Source organism: Orycteropus afer, unplaced genomic scaffold, assembly GCF_000298275.1.
Source record: "Orycteropus afer afer isolate SDZICR_OR568_19922 unplaced genomic scaffold, OryAfe1.0 scaffold00073, whole genome shotgun sequence".
NCBI classification, from domain to species: Eukaryota; Metazoa; Chordata; class Mammalia; order Tubulidentata; family Orycteropodidae; genus Orycteropus; species Orycteropus afer.
The window spans coordinates 3,143,898-3,162,204 of NW_006921660.1; the positions used below are offsets into that span (position 1 = coordinate 3,143,898).

Sequence of the window (18,307 nt, forward strand, 5' to 3'; positions counted from 1 at the left end):
GTATGAAAAGTGAATTTACTCTGTAAATCTTCACCCAAATCCTAATTAAAAAAAAAAAAAAAGAGTTACTCACAGAAATTCCAAATGAAAATCATCATTTATGTTAAAAGTTATTTTCAAGTCTTATGCTGGGACAGAGAAAGTGCTGAGGAGGAATTAAGACAATTACTTCCCTTTATTGCCATGTTTCCTCACTACCAAGCAGCCAGTGGCCAACAAAGCTTCAGGTGCTGGGTAGGGTGAGGTGGGTCCTTTAGCTGCACCCTACTGGGTGGCAATATCACTCTTTTACCAACATTTTGAGTGAAAACAAGGCCTATAACAAAGCAAAAATGTACTCCAAGTTATAGAGAAAGGATGGAAGATAGTTTTTGCTTAAGAAAAACTGAGGTGTCAGGTGAACCTTCCATATGGCATACTTTGAAAAAATGAACTCTACATAGGCACTCAGTGATCACAGAGGTATGAAGATCTGTACCTGCTTCTCAGCTTGTTTCAGGAGCTTCTGGAACCTCTCATCCTCTAGCACACCCCGTGGAAGGTCAGTCTCTCCTTGTGCTTTCAGTTCCTCCAGCTTTTGCCGCAAGCCCCTCAGGGCCTGCAGCTCATCATTGAGCCGACTCTGTCGGGTCAGAGATGCCTGAAGATCCAGTTCTAAGTCTAGAGATGTACGGACTGGGCATTCTTGTGCTGTTCTTCTAAGGACTGGCTGGCAAACAGTCTATATAGTCAGAAAACAAAACAGAAAATCCAGACCAACATCAAAACATCCTTATTATCCTGGCAGTCATAATTCTGTACCAATTGCTAATATTCTATTTTTCCTCCTTTCTGGTACATAATTAGATTGTACTTCCTTCGAGTGAGGCATGGTTGACATAGAGACTTACTTTGGCCAATGAAAGTTGAGTGAGTGTTGTGTGTCACTTCTAGGCAGAAGCCTTTCAAGCCCTGTGTCAAATGTGCCAAGTTGTCCCTGTTTCAGGGTTAGAGAGCTCCACAGATGGAGGCTCTCTCTGCCTGAGTGCTGACTGAGAATAACAAGGAGCAGAGCATCAAGCCAACCTGCAACGAACAAGTAGCTAAGCAAGAAGTAAACCTTTATTGTTTTAAGCCACTGAGACTGAGAGTTGTTTGTTACCATAGTAGACCCTACCCTAACCTGATCAATTCACTACACAAAGCCTGCTCTATGTGAATAACAAATCTATTTCTAGAAACTTGTATTTCCTCCATTTCACTCCACATGATAACTTATGTCCTTATGCCAGTCTAAATGTAGATGGTCAACAGGATTAGATGCTGACTCCCTTTTGTGATCAATATGCTTCAATTTCAACTAATTCTTGAATTCCTCATTATCTGAAATCTACTTTTACCACTGAACCACTGATGGTATTCCTGGGGACAATCTTATCCATTTACCAAGAAATTATTATTGAATATGTATAAATAAATGTTTGCTGGGGGTCTGTAGGCAGAACACTAGAAAGATAAGACACAATCTCTGACTTTGAAGACTTCAATTAGAGAATAGTGTAAGACAGTAATTAATAGTAAGCTGTGGAGTAGTGTCTGTAAGTGCACAGGAAGTCAGGGAAGGGAGAGATCCTTCAGGGATGGGTAAGACTCACTGGAGAACAGGAATTTAAACTAGGCTAGGTCAGACTGCATAAACAGGAATAAGGAGGGTATTTCTTGGCAATGGGAACGGAAAACAACAGATTACTAATAAGAACTGGTACTATTTGCTGTGAGAGAGGAGGGACTCAAGCTTAGCAAGTACTCCACTTTGAAGATCTAGAACAATTGTGGTGTAGTAAATTACTTAGTGTGGCTTTTCTACCCATAAGTCTTTGTAAATTGCAAGGTGGGAATTGCTATTAGCAACTGAGGAGATCCTGATTGCTAAAGTCGTCCACCTGGAGTATTTCTGTTGGGAGTAGCACAAAACAATGTTCTGGGAGGTTCCCACTCTATCTCAGGTGCTTAGAGTTCTGATGCTATGATTGGCTAGTTTGGCCACTCTGCCAGGCTCAAAAGGAGGCCTCCTAGAGGCAGAACTCTCTCTGACTGCTGGTTGAGGAAGACGTGCTGCTGAAAGAGACACGTGCTACTGGGAAAGAGATGCAAGAGACACGCGTTGCTGAGTAAGACACTGAGGGACATGCACTGCTGGGGGAGAGACTGTGAGAGACTTGGCTGAGAGACGGTGGGCTGGGAGAGAGACTGAGCATTTTTCCTGAACATGAATTATAGCCTGGTGCTTCCCTAATAAATCCCATAATCTGTGAGTTCTGTGTGGCTACTACTGCAGTGAATTATCAAACCCAGGAGAGAGGTCGTGGGTGCTTTGGGAGGAACGGTTGGAGAAAGGGCTGGAGGGAGGCAGCATGTTTGGCCTCGCAGGAATAGGCCTTGGGCTATTGATGGTGATTCTGTCTTCCTCTTGTGGGATTAGAGGAGGTCAGAACATGTGGCCTCCCTGTCTTTTGTGCAACAATGGTGGCACCCATGACAGATGTGAAGGAGAGGGTATGCCTCTCTTCTTATTTGAGAGCCTAAAGCTGAGTCTGAATAGCTTATATTCCTAATTGTCTCTTCCTATTGCATGCTCTGTGAAAATCTAGGTGCTAGCTTTCTGTAACATTCTTATTAGGTTCCTTTATTCAAGTTTTGCCCTTTCTAACACACTCCATACACAAGAAGAATCATCTAGACACACATTCTCTGATTTTATTTCTTATTTTTGAGAATCAGAAATCCTTCTCAGTTATCCTGCATGTGGAAACTTTCTAAGGACTCAAATATGCAGTTGTGTGCTGGTAAATGGTTAACAACTGGCTGAGGGAGAAAAGCACCGATTTGTAAGATTTGCAATTTCTACGGTGTAAATACTCCCAGCACAAATATTTTTAAAGTCATCAGTGTGATTCACTGAATGTTGAGTTGGGAAGAGATGTGCACAATGAATTTGCTCTCTCAAGGTGATATGTGCAACCATGGACAATGGTTACTACCTCCCCTCCTGACTTACATCCCTGGCACTTTTCTTTCCAGTCAGGTGAACATTTTAGTGGTCTTTACAGAGGCTGTTGTTCTCTTACACCTTTGTATCTTTTTCATGCTATATCTCCTAAATAAGAACACAATTCCTCACTCATTCCTATCAAACAACATCTGTCTACTTTAAAAACCATTAAAAAAACAAACATATACAATCTTCTCTATACTGTTTCAGGGCTAACCTCCGTCTGCCTCAAGTAGTTCTAATAACTGAATTATCAGTAATCCAACCTTTTCCAGTTCCACTCATTTCATAAACACTTCAAGGTTAAGATTTATCTGAAGAGTCCTATTACCATCTAAAAGTACATGCTATTTAAAGAAGGCAGAAAATTTATGTAATAGAGTTGAAATGAGTTTTCATCCAAAATGATGGAAATTTAGGTGCTTTTAAAAGATAAGGTTTGGTCATCTGAAAAGATCACACTAAAATTTCACGAAAATGCTGAATGCTAACTAAGTGCCAGCATATTTATCTTAAAAAAATACAATGTTTTTATTATTATCAGGTATCTAGGATATTGAACCAGGGAACTAAGTGGTGCCTAGTCATGCATCTACTACTGTGTGCACTGTGGCATTCAACCAGAGTCACCGAAGACCATGACTCTAATTTACTTTCTACCCCTCTCTCCAATCTTCCCCTACACAGTGACCGAGCTCTGGCTGAGCTCAGTCACACCGCAGCCCCAAACATGCTTTCCTGCTACTATGTCATTTCATGGCACCTACTGCTAGCATCTAGCATCCTCCTCCCTCACTCCCATCCTCCTCCCTCACTCCCCAACAAAAAAAAGCAACCATTTTCTCTTGAAACTATTTAGGCACCAAGGCCACAGGAAGCCGTTCCTAACTTTTCCAGTCATACTCTTTTAACTGTCCTATGTGCTCCTCAGATTATCTCCTCTATACTATAAATTCCTGAAGGCAATGACTTCATCTACAGAGCTTTACATGCATAGTACTTTGTACTCAGTAAACAACTTATTTTACTGAAATTAATAATAGTAAACAAAAAACTTTCTAGTAGTATTTCTGCTGTTGGTAAGTAAACAAACTAAATTTCCAGTCTTAATTATCACATTATCATGGGTTCCAAACCAGTGGTGAATAAATGGTCTCAAGTATCCTCTTCCTGTGTCCAAAACTGATATAACTTTTGTGTCTCTGCAGTAGCTTATTTCAACAGCTTGAACATGGAGCACTGATATTTTGACAGTCCTGGCATTTATGCCTCATAATTCACAATGCTCGATTGGTCTAGAAGAGTAAGATGTTACTGAGGGAATACATACCCTTTTAACCCTCAAACTGCGCCGTTCAGTGGAGTTTCTCACAAAGAGTGACTTTTTAGCCAGAGTTGAACTGTCACTGTCACTCCGATTTAACTGTGAATAAAGGATAAAAAAAAAAGAGAGAGGTTAAAAAAAAAATCACCACATAACAGAGATATGTTTTCCCCTATTTATACTTTTCTTAAATAAGATTTTGAAACTACCTTTTTGGTAGCAGTATCCAAAGTTATGTGTTAAGATAATTACATGGTTTTTTAAATGAAACTATCATTTCAATTTTTAGCTAATATGCAACATTCATTTTTTGAAGAAAGGTCTGCATAATGCATAGAGCACAAGGTCAGAGTTAAGACATAGTATAAACAATCTAGTAAGCTCCTAGGCCAGACAGCCCATGGCTTACTTCTCCAAGTGCTACAGGTTTTTGCTGAAACGTCACCTTCTCAATGAAGCTTATTCTAAAATTTCTTAATTCATCTTATTCTTAAATTTGCAACCTTTATCCTCACCATTACAAGTCCCCTTAACTTGCCCTACTCTTATCCATAGCATTGATCCCTATTCAAGATACTCATAATTTACTGATCCATCACATTCATTGCTTATTATCTGGCTCTACTCACAAACTTAAGATCTGAAAGGGCAGGGTTCTGGATCTTTTTTGCTTCTGAATGAATCCTAAGTATCTAGAAAAGTACTTAACAGCAGGTGTTTAATAAGATTACTATTTATTGAACTGAATGAATAAATTTAGAATTTTAAAAGTATTTTCTGATTCATTTTTACAGTGTTAAGTCTGTACTTCTATAAATCATAAATATCTCTAGAAATAAAATTTGGCAAATTGATGGAAATCCCACAATATCTTTCACAGAAGTATGAATCTGATTCAGTATCTTGACATTAATAAGATGATTTTGTTCTAAAACCCAAATTACAATTTTCACTTCTAAGACTAACATGATTTGAAGCATGTATGGTGTGGAGTAGAAATGTGCAAACTATTATATACCTCAAGTCACTTTAAGTTTCTAAAAACAGACTTAAGTCCAGATATACTTATAGGTCAAGATCCTTAAGTTTCACTTATTTGCCAAATAAATGATATTAGAATGAATGAGAGATTAAATGTAGAAGGGGGAAAAAACTACATTAAATAGAATCATATGAGTGTGACACATATATATTTTACAGGGTTTTTAGTGAGTAGTATTTGGAATTTCTCTGTACATAGTCTTTGTCATTTACAGGCTCTTCACTATCAAGGAAGGGAAGAAACTGTAGTTCCTAGTGTCTCGTTACGAATGTTGTTCACCTTACCCTGCAGATGTACTGGTTCCGTTCTCCTGGAGAAAAGGTTTGTGAGCGTACTATCACGCTGCTCCTCACAAAACGATGCTGTCGAGAACTCAGGCCACTGCGGTCTTTGGGGCGAACTGCCATATTGTCATTAACTGCTTCATCGGTATTTGTCTCCTTATCAACCTACAAGACAAGTTATTAATTTCTTAGAAGTGGATAGATGTGTATACATTTATGTTTTCTTCTTGTAAGTAACACAGAAATACCTAATCTTAAAATAGAGACCTAGCTAGCACGAAGGCTACTTCTGAGAGAAAGGCTTCATATTATAGAATATAATATTATTTATGGGAAAATGGGAAGAATGATTTTCTAGTGAGTTCTCAGGAAATTACCCACAGTAGGTAGGATAATATCTGTCCAAAAATATTACCCATAAATGCAAGTAGCACCTCCAATAAACCAGACCTAAAAATGAAGCTTCAGATTTATAGGATATAAATGTTGTTCTATAAATAATCATATTTGGGATTATTTCATCATTAAACTTTCAACTTTCTGATCAAGTTATTTTTCAGAATAAATGATAAAAGTAATTAAATATAAGAAAATAAAATATACTAAAACATTTTAGATTTAAGTACAATATGCAATCATACATATGAACGTATAACTGCTGTGAAGCTGAGTTGAGATTTTCATTGGATCTTTGGAAATGTAACAAAAAACAAAATTTAAATAAAAAAGGAAGTTTCTCAAAACACAGACTCAGCAGGCACAGGCAGATGTCTATTTTTGATTTCAGGGTTTGGCCTGAATCCAAACCTACCACTTTGGGCTCCTTTGTACAAGGAACTCCTCAGTGTGGGTACAATATTCCTTTTCTTAGGAAAAAGAACTGGAATTTCCTAAACTCTATTACCAACATTCCAAGCATACCAGTATCCTCAAAGATTCCAAATGCTCTCCCTGCTTTGGGAACAGAAGTCTCAACTCTTTGCTCACTCAACTAGCAAATTTACCTGCTTATTATCTTGGTTACATCAGTGCTTAACCTGAAGAGATTTCAGTCAGAAAACCATCTGATCAAAATGAACTTTAAAATGTTTACTTGACGACTGAAATTTAAAGAAATTATACCATTTACGAAACCTGATACAATTAAGTAGTCATCCTGGTGTTCTCTAGGAAATTCAGAAAATACTTTTACTAAATATTCATAGAACATTTACAGAGATCTAAAGTAGCATAATATCTCTTCTTACATCAAATGTAACTGGATAACATTTTGAGCCTGTTTAAAATTTTATTTTTATTTTTGCAGTGTTCCCTCCCCTACCCTCCCATACCTAGTAACCAATAAAGAAAGTTTCCTTCCATATATAGAGCCTGTTTAAAATTTTAAAGCATTCACAATGCTTCTTAACTGTCAACTGTCACAAATGCTTTTCATAATCCACTTCTGAAACAAAAATGTAGTACTGAATTATACCCAAAGAGATGAAAAAAGAAAAAAGACAAAAATCCACCTCCTTAGACTACATGGTGTCTATAGACATGTTTTAGGAGAGTACACTTGAAAAATAATCACCAGGGTGGGTATTCCAGTAGGTTGCTGACTTCCAGGGTCTTTGGCACAATCATTTTCTTTCCTATTCTTGTTTTCATTTGTCTCAGATGTACTAGTGCTTGAATTTAAGTCTTCTGTATAGCTACTACCCTCTGGCAATTTAACTTCAGTCTCTTCTTCAGTCACAATTTCATCAGAGGACTCTCTTCGCTTTATTAACCTATGGTAAAAGAAAACAACAAAACAAAATATACTCTAGGTCAAGCAAGAGAGCTCCATGAAGAAAAGTAAAATTTGGGCATTTTAATCTGTTATCTGGGAAATGGATAACAGACTCAATATAACGATTTTAAGACATTCTTTTGGCTAGAAATTTTAAACAGAAGTTCTCATTTTAATATGTAAAAATCTGAAATTAAAAACACCATATTTTGGTATTGACAAAGTTAAATCAATGAAATTTGACTTAATACCCAGATGTTAAAATAGAAATATTCTGAAAATCACATGTAAATTTAAAATACTGATGCTCGTTATGATGCAAGTTGGTATTTGTTGTTCATTTATAATAAAATTAATCATAAAACAGAATGGAGTGATTTCAACCAAGAGTAGATAGGGACTTAAGGGTTAATAATAACTATTTATCAGCTGTGCTCACAGTCTACTAGGGGTAGAACCTTGTGAAAGGAGATTTACTACTGAAGTATCAGAAGACCCTTAATGCCACATGTCATCTTAACAAAATCCATGACATGGACTTGAGCCACATTAACACTCATGCCCAAGAATATAGATAATGGTTTACATTCTGTATACATAGTTACAAGGAATTAAAGTACTAGGATGTGTACAGTCTCTCATGCTTCACTCAGTTTTCATGTATTTGCATGAAAACATGTTTTTCATTGATAACTAAGAGCTTTAATTGTGATTGGTGAAATACTGACAAATTGGCACAGATGAATTATTAAATGCTTAGCCATGAAATGCTCACAAGGGGAAATGAGCAATGGGTAAGAAGACTCATGTTGTTGTTGTTAGGTGCCATTGAGACTCATAGTGACCCCATGTACAAAAGAATGAAAACACTACCTGGTCCTGAGCCAGCCTCACAATTCTTGCTATACCTGAAACCATCATTGCAGCCACTGTGTAAATCCATCTCATTGAGGGCCTTCCCCTTCTTCGTTGACCCCCTACTTTATCAAGATTGATATCCTCCAGGTAATGGTCCCTTCTGACAACATGACCAAAGCAAGTGAGACAAAGTCCGGTTTCACTTCCAAGGAACATTCCAGCTGTACTTCTTCCAGGACAGATTTGTTAGTTCTATTAGCAGTCCATGGTACTTTCAGTATTCTTTGCCAACACCATAACTCAAAAGCATCAACTCTTCTTCAGTCTTCCTTATTCAGTGTCCAGCTGTCACATGCATTTGAGGCGACTGAAAATATCATGGCTTGGGTTGTTGTTGTTGTTGTTGTTGTTGTGTGCCGTCGAGTTGGCCCCGACTCATAGCGACCCCTCCTTGGGTTTCCGAGGCAGTATCACTACGGAAGTAGGATTGCCCAAACTTCCTTCCGAGGAGTGGCTGGTGGGTTTGAACCACCAGCCTTCTGGTTAGCAGTCAAGTGCTTTAGCCACTATGAGACATCTTTGCTCTTCAGCACTTGAAAGAAGTCTTTTGGAACAGATTTGCCTGGTGCAATACATTGTCTGATGTCTTGACTGCTACTTCCATTGGTGTTGATTGTGTTGTCATTGTTGTTAGATGCTGTTGAGTCGTCTCAGACTCATAGCAACCCTATGCACAGCAGAACGAAACACCACCCAGTCCAAGCTAGCTCCACAATTCTTGCTATACTTGAGCTCATTGCCACTGCCACCATGTCAATCCATCTCACTGAGGGCCCTCTCCTCTTTTGTCGACCCTCCATCTTACCAAGCATGACATCCTTCTCCAGGGAATGGTCCCTTCTGATAACATGACCAAAGTATGTGAGACAAAGTCTGGCCATTCTTGCCTCCAAGGAGCATTCTAGCTGCACTTACTCCAGGACAGATCTGTTGGTTCTTTTAGCAGTCCATGGTACTTTCAACATTCTTTGCCAACACCACAGCTCAAAAGCATCAACTTTTCTTCAGTGCTCCTTATTCACTGTCCAGTTCTCACATGCATATGAGGAGAATGAAAATACCATGGCTTGTGTCAGGTACACCTTAGTCCTCAAGGAGACTTCTTTGCTCCTCAGCACTTAAAAGACATCCTTTGCAGCTGATTTTCCCAGTGCTATATGCTGTCTGATGTCCTGACTGCTGTTTGCATTGGCATTGACTATAGAACCAAGCAATGTGAAGTCTTTGACAATTTCAATCTTTTCTCCATTTATCATAATGCTGCTTATAGGTCCAGCTGTGAGGATTTTTGTTTTCTTTACATTGAGATGTAATCCATACTGCAGACTGTAGTCTTCAATTTTCATCAGTAAGTACTTGAAGTCACCCTCACTTTCAGCAAGCAAAGTTGTGTCATCAGCGTATGGCAGGTTGTTAATGATTCTTCCTCCAATCCTGATGCCACGTTCTTCTTCATATAGTCCAGCTTCTCGGATTGTTTGCTCAGCATTATTTGCTCAGATTGAATAAGTATGGTGAAAGGATACAACCCTGACACACTCCCTTCTTGATTTTAAACCATGCAGTGTTCCCTTCTTCTGTTTGAACCACAGCCTCCTGGTCTATGTACAGGTTCCTTATGAGTACATTAATTAAGTGTCCTGGAATTCCCATTCTTCTCAATGTTATCCACAATTTGTTACGATACACACAATCAAATGCTTTTGCATAGTCAATAAAACACAAGTAAACATCTTTCTGGTATTCCTTGCTTTGAGCCAAGATCCATCTGACATCAGCAATGACAGCTCTCATTCCACATCGTCTTCTGAAACCAGCTTGTGTTTCTGGAAGTTCTCTGTCAATATATTGCTGCAACCGTTTTTGAATTATTTTCAGTAAAATTTTATTTGAGTGCAATATTAATGGTATTGTTTTATAATTTCCACATTCTGTGGGATCACCTTTCTTTGGATAGGGAACAAATATGAATCTCTTCCAGTCAGTTGGCCAGATAGCTGTCTTCCAAATCTCTTGGCATAACCGAGTGAGTGCCTCCAGCAGGGCATCCATTTGTTCAAGCATCTCAACGGGTATTCTGTCAATTTCTGGAGCCTTGTTCTTCACCAATTCTTTCACTGCAGCTTTGACTTCTTCCTTCAGTACCACTAATTCTTGATCATATGCCACCTCCTGAAATGGATGAACATCGACCAGTTCTTTCTGGTACAGTGACTCTATGTGTTCCTTCTATCTTCTTTTGATGCTTCCCGCATCATCCAATATTTTGTCTATAGAATCTTTCAATATTGCAACTCGAGGCTTAAATTTTTTTCCCCAGTTCTTTCAGCTTGAGAAATGCTGAGCGTGTTCTTCCCTTTTGGTTTTCTAACTCCAGGTCTTTGCACACTTCATTATAGTAATTGGCTTTGTCTGCTTGAGTTGCTCTTTGAAATCTTCCATTCAGCTATTTTATCTTGTCATTTCTTCAATTTGATTTAGTTACTCTTCACTCAAGGGCAAGTTTCAGAGTCTCTTCTAACATCCATTTTGGTCTTTTCTTTCTTTCTTCTCTTTTTAATGACCTCTTGCTTTCCTCATGGATGATGTTCTTGATGTCACCCCACAATTCTTCTGGTTTTCGGTCACTGGTGTTCAATGCATCAAATCTATTCTTTAAATGGTCTCTAAAATCAGGAGGGATATATTCAAGGTCATAGTTTGGCTTTCGTGGACTTATTTTAATTGTCTTCAACTTCAAGTTGAACTTGCATATGATCAGCTGATGGTCTGTTCCACAATCAGCTCCTGGCCTGGTTTTGGCTGAAGATATTGAGCTTTTCCATCTTCTCTTGCCACAGATGTAGTCAATCTGATTCCTGTGTGTTCCGTCTGGTGAAGTCCACGTGTATAGGCATCATTTGTGTCGTTGAAAAAAGGTATTTGCGATGAATAAATCGTTGGTCTTGCAAAATTCTATCATGTGATCTCCAGCGTTATTTCTGTCACCAAGGCCAAATTTTCTAGCAACTGGTGATTCTTCTTTGTTTCCAGCTTCTGCATTCTAATCACCAGTGATAAGCAACACAACTTGATTGCATGTTCGGTCAATTTCAAACTGCAGAAGTTGATAAAAATCTTCAGTTTCCTCATCTTTGGCTTTGCTGGTTGGTGCATAAAATTGAGTAATAGTAGTATTAATGGGTCTTCCTTGTGGACCTATGGATCTTATCCTATCACTAGCAGCACTATACTTCAGGACAGATCTTGAAACATCCTTTGTGATGATGAATGCCATGCCATTCCTCTTCAATTTGTCATTCCCAGCATAGTAGATCATATGGTTATCTGATTCAATATGGCTAAAACCGGTCCATTTCAGCTCACTAATGCCTAGGATATCAATCTTTACGCATTCCATTTCATTTTTGACAACTTCCAATTTTCCTAGATTCGTACTTCATACATTCCATGTTCTGATTATTAATGAATGTTTGCAGCTCTTTCTCCTCAATTTGAGTTGTGCCATGTCAGCACAAGGAGGTCCTAAAAGACTTACTTTACCTATATCATTAACATTGGTTCTATTCTGAGGAGGCAGCTCTTTCACAGTCCTATATTGAGTGTCTTCCAACCTAAGGGTCTTGTCTTCCTGCACTGTGTTGGATAATGTTTCCACGCTATTCATAAAGTTGCCCAGTATGTATCATACAGTGTTTCTCTGCTATTCATAAGATTTTCCCTGGCCAATTTTTGAGAAGTGGATGGCCTCCTCCTTCTTCTCAGTCTGTCTTAGTCTGTAAGCTGTGTTGAAGCATGTGCAACTCTGCTGGCATCTGAAACACGAGTGGGACAGCCTGAAGCCTCAGAGCAATGTACAAGCCTCACAGGATGACAAACTGACAGATAAATTTGTCTCCCTCAGCTGTTGGAAACCTATGTGCCCCCCTCCCCTTACCTAATTCCTACCTGGAACCTACCACTCTGTGGTCCCTAGCTGCTCCCTCCTTTTCCTGGCTCTAGGGGGCTTGGGACCTGCCTTGCCTCCTGTCCCATTACCTGGATATCCTGCTGCTCCTGTGGTTCCCCGAGGTCGCTCCTGGTCCTGCCCTTTCCTGGCTCTAGGGGACTTGGGGCCTAGGCTTTCCTCCTGTCCCTCTACCTAGATATCCTGCCACTCCTGAAGTTCCCAAGGCTGCTCCTGCTCCCTCCCTTTTCTGGTGTTGATGGTGGAACCAAGTAATATTAAATCTTTGACAATTTCAATCTTTTCTCCATTTACTGTGATGCTGCTTTTAGTCCAGTTGTGAGGATTCTTTTTTTCTTTATGATGAGATGTAATCCATACTGCAGACTGTAGTCTTTAATCTTCATCAGTAAATGCTTCAAGTCATCTTCACTTTCAGCAAGTAAGATTGTGTTGTCTGCATACTGCGGGTTGTTAATGACCCTTCATCCAATCCTAATGCCATGTTCTTCTTCATATAGTCCAGCTTCTCAGATTATTTCCTCAGCATACAGACTGAATAAGTATGGTGAAATGATACAGCCATGATACACACCCTTCCTGACTTTAAACCATGCAGTATTCTCTTGTTCTGTTTGAATAACAGCCTCCTGGTCTATGTACAGGTTCCTCAGGAGTACAATTAAGTGTTCTGGAATTCCCATTCTTTTCAATGTTATCCATAATTAGTTATGATCCACACAATCGAATGCTTTTGCATAGTCAATAAAATACCAGTAAACATCTTTCTAGTATTCTTTGCTTTTTGAGCCAAGATCCATCTGACATCAGCTATGAGATCCCTCATTCCATGTCATCTTCTGAATATAGCTTGCATTTCTGGAAGTTCTCTATCAATATACTGCTACAACCATTTTTGAATTATCTTCAGTAACATTTTACTTCATGCAATATTAATGATATTGTTAGATCCCTTCTGTGGGATCATCTTTCTTTGGAAAGGGTAAAAATGTGGATCTCTTCCAGTCAGCTGGCCAGGTCGCTGTGTTCCAAATTTCTTGGCACAGATGAGAGAGTGCTTCCAGCATGGCATCCATTTGTTAAAACATGTCAATGGGTATTCTGTCAACTCCTGGAGACTTTTCTTTGTCAATTTCTTCAGTGCAGCTTCAACTTCTTCCTTCAATACCACTAGCTCACAGATCTGTCTATATAAATACTAAGCGTACTTTCTGAAATGTGTGTAACACAAGTTATATTTTACATGCAAATGAAAGGCTAAGTTTTAAAGACACTGTGAAAAACCTTATAAGCACTCTCATATTTATTTGTTTTCCAGTGCTCAGAATTTTATTTAGTATAAAGAACTTTTGATAAGGACAAAGTATATATCTGTACCTTTTGCATCACTGTAGTAATAATTGCTTCTACATGTCCATGACTGTATTAATGCTATAAAATGCTACTCTGAGCTTATAAAGTCATATTTATATCTATATACATTTATACACATACACACATATGTGCAAGCTATATATGTATATGCACATACATGTTACAGAAATTCAAACATAACAGCATAAGAGTCTATATACAAAAATTACTCTAAGTGTTTTATACACATATTTCAAAAACAATCATTCACTATAATTTTTTTTTTTCAATAGAAAACAGTATAAACCAGGAAAGACAGCTTTCTATTCATATGAAGCTGGACAAAATTATAATAGTATTTCTTTTTTTTTTTTAAGGATGAGATATAGATAAGACAAAGGAGAAGAAAAGAGTAAGGAAGGTGAAGTGGGAATAAACAGAGAAATGACTACTTACAAGATGCTTCTGAAATATATACATTGACTTATCAGAGACTCAATGATACTTCTGGTAGCTTTTTAGAAAAGACAGCCAGTATTTTCATTTGTCTATGACTCTAAAACTACCAAACCACTCAAATTAGATAATTTAGACTTAAGAAAAAAAGCTCAAATAATAGTGTTAAAAATTATTGTGTTAACTATGCTCATTAATCTTACATTATGTCCTTCAACTTGGTAATGACTAAGGATAGATGTTCTCCTAGCCAAGAACTCCCTGTAGCCACAGTGTTTTGCATACTGCCAGAAATAAGATGTTGCTGTTGTTATGTGCCGTCAAGTCAGACCCGACTCATAGCGACCCCTCCTTGGGTTTCCAAGGCAGTATCACTATGGAAGTAGATTGCCTAACCTTCCTTCTGAGGAGTGGCTGGTGGGTTTGAACCACCAACCTTTTGCCTTAGGCACTACGCTACCAGAGCTCCTAGAAATAAGATAGTTTCCCTATAAAAAGTTTCCCTGCAAGTTTCTTATGAGAAACTAAACAAAATACATTCTCTTTGAATTTGCAACAGCAAAAAGAAATAACTGTTTTACCAATTTCCATCTGGACCCCTTTGCTCTTCTTCTTCTTTCCCTGGATCTTCTTCTTCTTGTGCTAATTCTTTTTCCACGGCCAATAGCTCAGCTGATGTTCTTGCAAGTAAGGCTGATACTGCATCCTAGAGAGCGCAAAACATATAGCAATTAAGATCATATGGTTTAAGCAATTATTAAAAATTTTATCATATGGGAACTTATATTTTCAGTTGTGAAAAAGAAGCCTCCATGAGACTTAATTATCCTGCCATGAACAAATATAAAGCTGCACACTGCCATCAAGTTGAATCTGACTCATAGCAACCCCTCCTTGGGTTTGTGAGGTGGTATCACTACAGAAGTAGATTGCCCAACCTTCCTTCCGAAGAGCGGCTGGTGGGTTTGAACCACCAACCTTCTGGTTAACAGTCAAATGCCTTAGGCACTATGCCAGTAGAGCTCCTAATATAAAGCTAGATAAAGCAAAAAATAAAAAGTAATGGGCTAAAACAAGCGAACAACACCTCCCAGCTATTTAAGGGCATCTGAGACATCAAGACTAGAGGGCCAAGAGCCCAGGGAGAAGAGAAATTCAATGAGCTGAGGTAACCAACACTGTTGCTCTTCTGCCTTGTGTGCACCTGTCAATTCTATTGGTGTAGCATATAAACATAACAGACTTTGGCTGCTCAGAACTGTGGCAGTGCTACTAGTATGGGAAGACTATAACTGAGTTCAGGTTTACCAAGGTAGTCAGCATGTAAGTGCTCAGAGAAAATGAAGTGCAAAGTGAGGTTAATTTTTGGGGTGATATTATTACCCAGGCATTTGCTGTTCCTAAACTGTTCATATACAGGGCAAGAAACTGAGAAACCAAGCAAAATCAGTTGCTAAGACACTAAAACAGCAAGCATTTCAGTTATCTCACGGTTCTAGACAATAATAATTGGAATTCAGGTCCCTCAAGTGATACAGATAATCTGCTCATGTTGTTCTCTGCTTGACAAAAGAATATAAAATCTCTCCTAGAGGATGATACCAGCCAGAGCCTCTATAATTCCTCATACAAAATATCCAACATTACACTGGAAGAAGGACATAATGATCAAAAGGAGAGAAACAATAGAAAATAGAGGCAGCCCATATATTGGAGGTAACCCATATGTGGGAGTTAATACAGAAGGAAGTTAAAATTTTAAAATTATTATGTTCAAGAAAACTAATGAAAAGATGGAGAATTCTACTAGTATAAACAGAAAAAACATACTAGGTACAACAGAATGAAATTACTGAAATCAAAGAAAAGGAGGAAATCGTAAAGGCAGTGAGAGAAAAAAGATCCATCTTAATGATGAACAATTAGACTGATCTCTAAGAGAATCAATGGAAAGTATAAGGCAAATAAATGATATTTAATGGGTTGAATGCAAATAACTGTCTGCCTAGAATTCTACATGCAGCAAAAAATAAATGTCTTTCACAAATGAAACTGAAATAAAGACATCAACAGACCAGTTATATTATATTATATTATATTTTATATATATATATATATATATGTATATATATATATATATAATGGACTTCTTCAAGCAGAAGGAAAATGACCCATATGGAAGCATAATAATGCAGAAAGAAATAAAATAACCACACAAACCATATTTACAGAAAGGTAAATATAGGAAGAAATTTAAATGAGTATCGATTAACCAATAAAACAACAGTAATAATATTTTGTGGGGTAAACAATACGTGAAACCACGATATATGACAACTAATATAGAAAGAGTAGAGCAATAAATGTGGCTGATGTCTTATACTTTGGAGAAGAAGTAGAAATATTAATAAAAGTAGATTCTAGTAAGTCAAGAATGGACGCTATAATCTCTAAGGTAACTGTAAAACAAGAAAAGACTGCATTACTAACGAGCCAATAGAGTAACCCCCAAAAAAGAAGAAAAAAGAACAAAGATGGGGCTAAAAGAAAACAAATAATAAGATGATAGGTTTGAGGGAACTTCCAGTAAGATGGAGGAATAGGCAGATAAGCAACACAGACCCTCTTCAACAAAGAAAAGGAAAACCAAATGACAGAGATACAGAAGATAATCTTGGAACCCTGAGCTTTGAAAGGAACTACACAGAAGTGGATTAGGCACCAACTAATGGAAAAACCTGAACAAAAACAGTGAGTACAGAGATGGTTGGAGCTGCGGACTGTAGGCTACTCTGACGGGACCAACAGCCTGAATATTTCCAAGTGGTGTTGGGACTTGAGAATTGACCTAAAGATCAGTTCTGGTCACCAAGGGCTGTAGGGACAACTACACTGGTGGACTATGATTAGGAAGGGAAACAGTAAAGATGGAGACAGCCTGATCTGTTGACTTTCTGCTGTACAGAAGGCGCAGCCATTTTGACTGTTTACACGTGGCAGCCATTTTGGATATATAAAGTGACCGTGGGTGCAGCCATTTTGAGTATTTACAAGAGGTGGCCATTTTGGATATTTAAAGTGACTGAGGATGCAGCCATATTGAATCTTTACAAGCGGCACCTATTTTGGATTTTAAAGTGATAGCATTCTCATTCAGACCAGGGATCTAAGAATAGACTCTGTTTGCCAAGGTTGGCAGGGACATACAAGAGGCTGACAGCAGGAAAGGAGACAGATGGTGAGTGTATAAGTGCTATCAACGGGTGAATAGAGGCACACAGCACAGTACCCTGCTTGAGTAGATAATACACAAACGAAACAAAAATCATGGGCAAGTCACACCAACATACAATCACCAATTAAATATAAACACAAAAACATCACAATGCCTTGGAGAAAACAGAGCATCACAGTCCATACATAGAAGCAAGACAAAGCAGGAGAAACAAGGGATCAGGATAGAGATCCAAAACATATCCCTAAGGAAGACACAGCATCGGATCTCCCTGATAAGGAATTCAAAAGAATTATATTTAGGTACTTTCAACGAACAGAGAGATCTAGGAAAACAATGACAAGATTGAGGAAAAAACAGAGAAAATCCTACAATTTTGAAAGACAACACAAGAACAAAATGACAAAACAAATGAAAAATGTGAAATAATACAAAATCTACACACAGAAATCCAGAAGATTAATACTAAATTTTCAGAAAGAGATAAGACATTGAATGGGCAAAGAAGAAGAACCGAATCAATGGAAGACACAATTAATGAGACTGAAGGCATACACCTGAACACTTCTTTGGAAAGGGATAAATCGGAAAAAAGATCAGAATAAAATGAAGAAATTCTAAGGTTCATGTGGGATATCATCAAATGGAATAACCTGTATGTAATCAGAATTCCAGAACAAGAAGAGAGAAATAAAACTACAGAAAAAATCGTCCAAGATTTGTTGGAAGAGAATTTTCCTGGTATGATGAAAGATGAGACTAAATCCATTCAGGAAGTCCAACGAACCCCAAACAGGATAGACCCCAAAAGAAAATCACCAAGATATATCATCATCAAACTCACCAAAACCAAAGACAAAGAATCATGAGAGATGCATGAAAAAAACGAAAAGTTACCTACAAGAGGCAACCAATAAGAATAA

At 38.0% G+C, this 18,307-nt stretch overlaps 1 protein-coding gene across 1 annotated transcript in view; it reads right to left on the bottom strand.

The window, feature by feature from the left end:
* The window catches only part of WWC2 (WW and C2 domain containing 2), a 415,307-nt gene that overhangs the window by 46,799 nt on the left and 350,201 nt on the right, over positions 1–18,307 (bottom strand). Inside the window, exons 17-21 of the mRNA XM_007940882.2 lie at positions 14,731–14,855; positions 7,255–7,453; positions 5,682–5,846; positions 4,362–4,454; positions 479–721 (exon numbers count right to left, since the gene is read on the bottom strand). Coding sequence (XP_007939073.1) covers positions 479–721; positions 4,362–4,454; positions 5,682–5,846; positions 7,255–7,453; positions 14,731–14,855 — 825 coding nt within the window. The remainder of the gene's footprint in view (positions 1–478; positions 722–4,361; positions 4,455–5,681; positions 5,847–7,254; positions 7,454–14,730; positions 14,856–18,307) is intronic.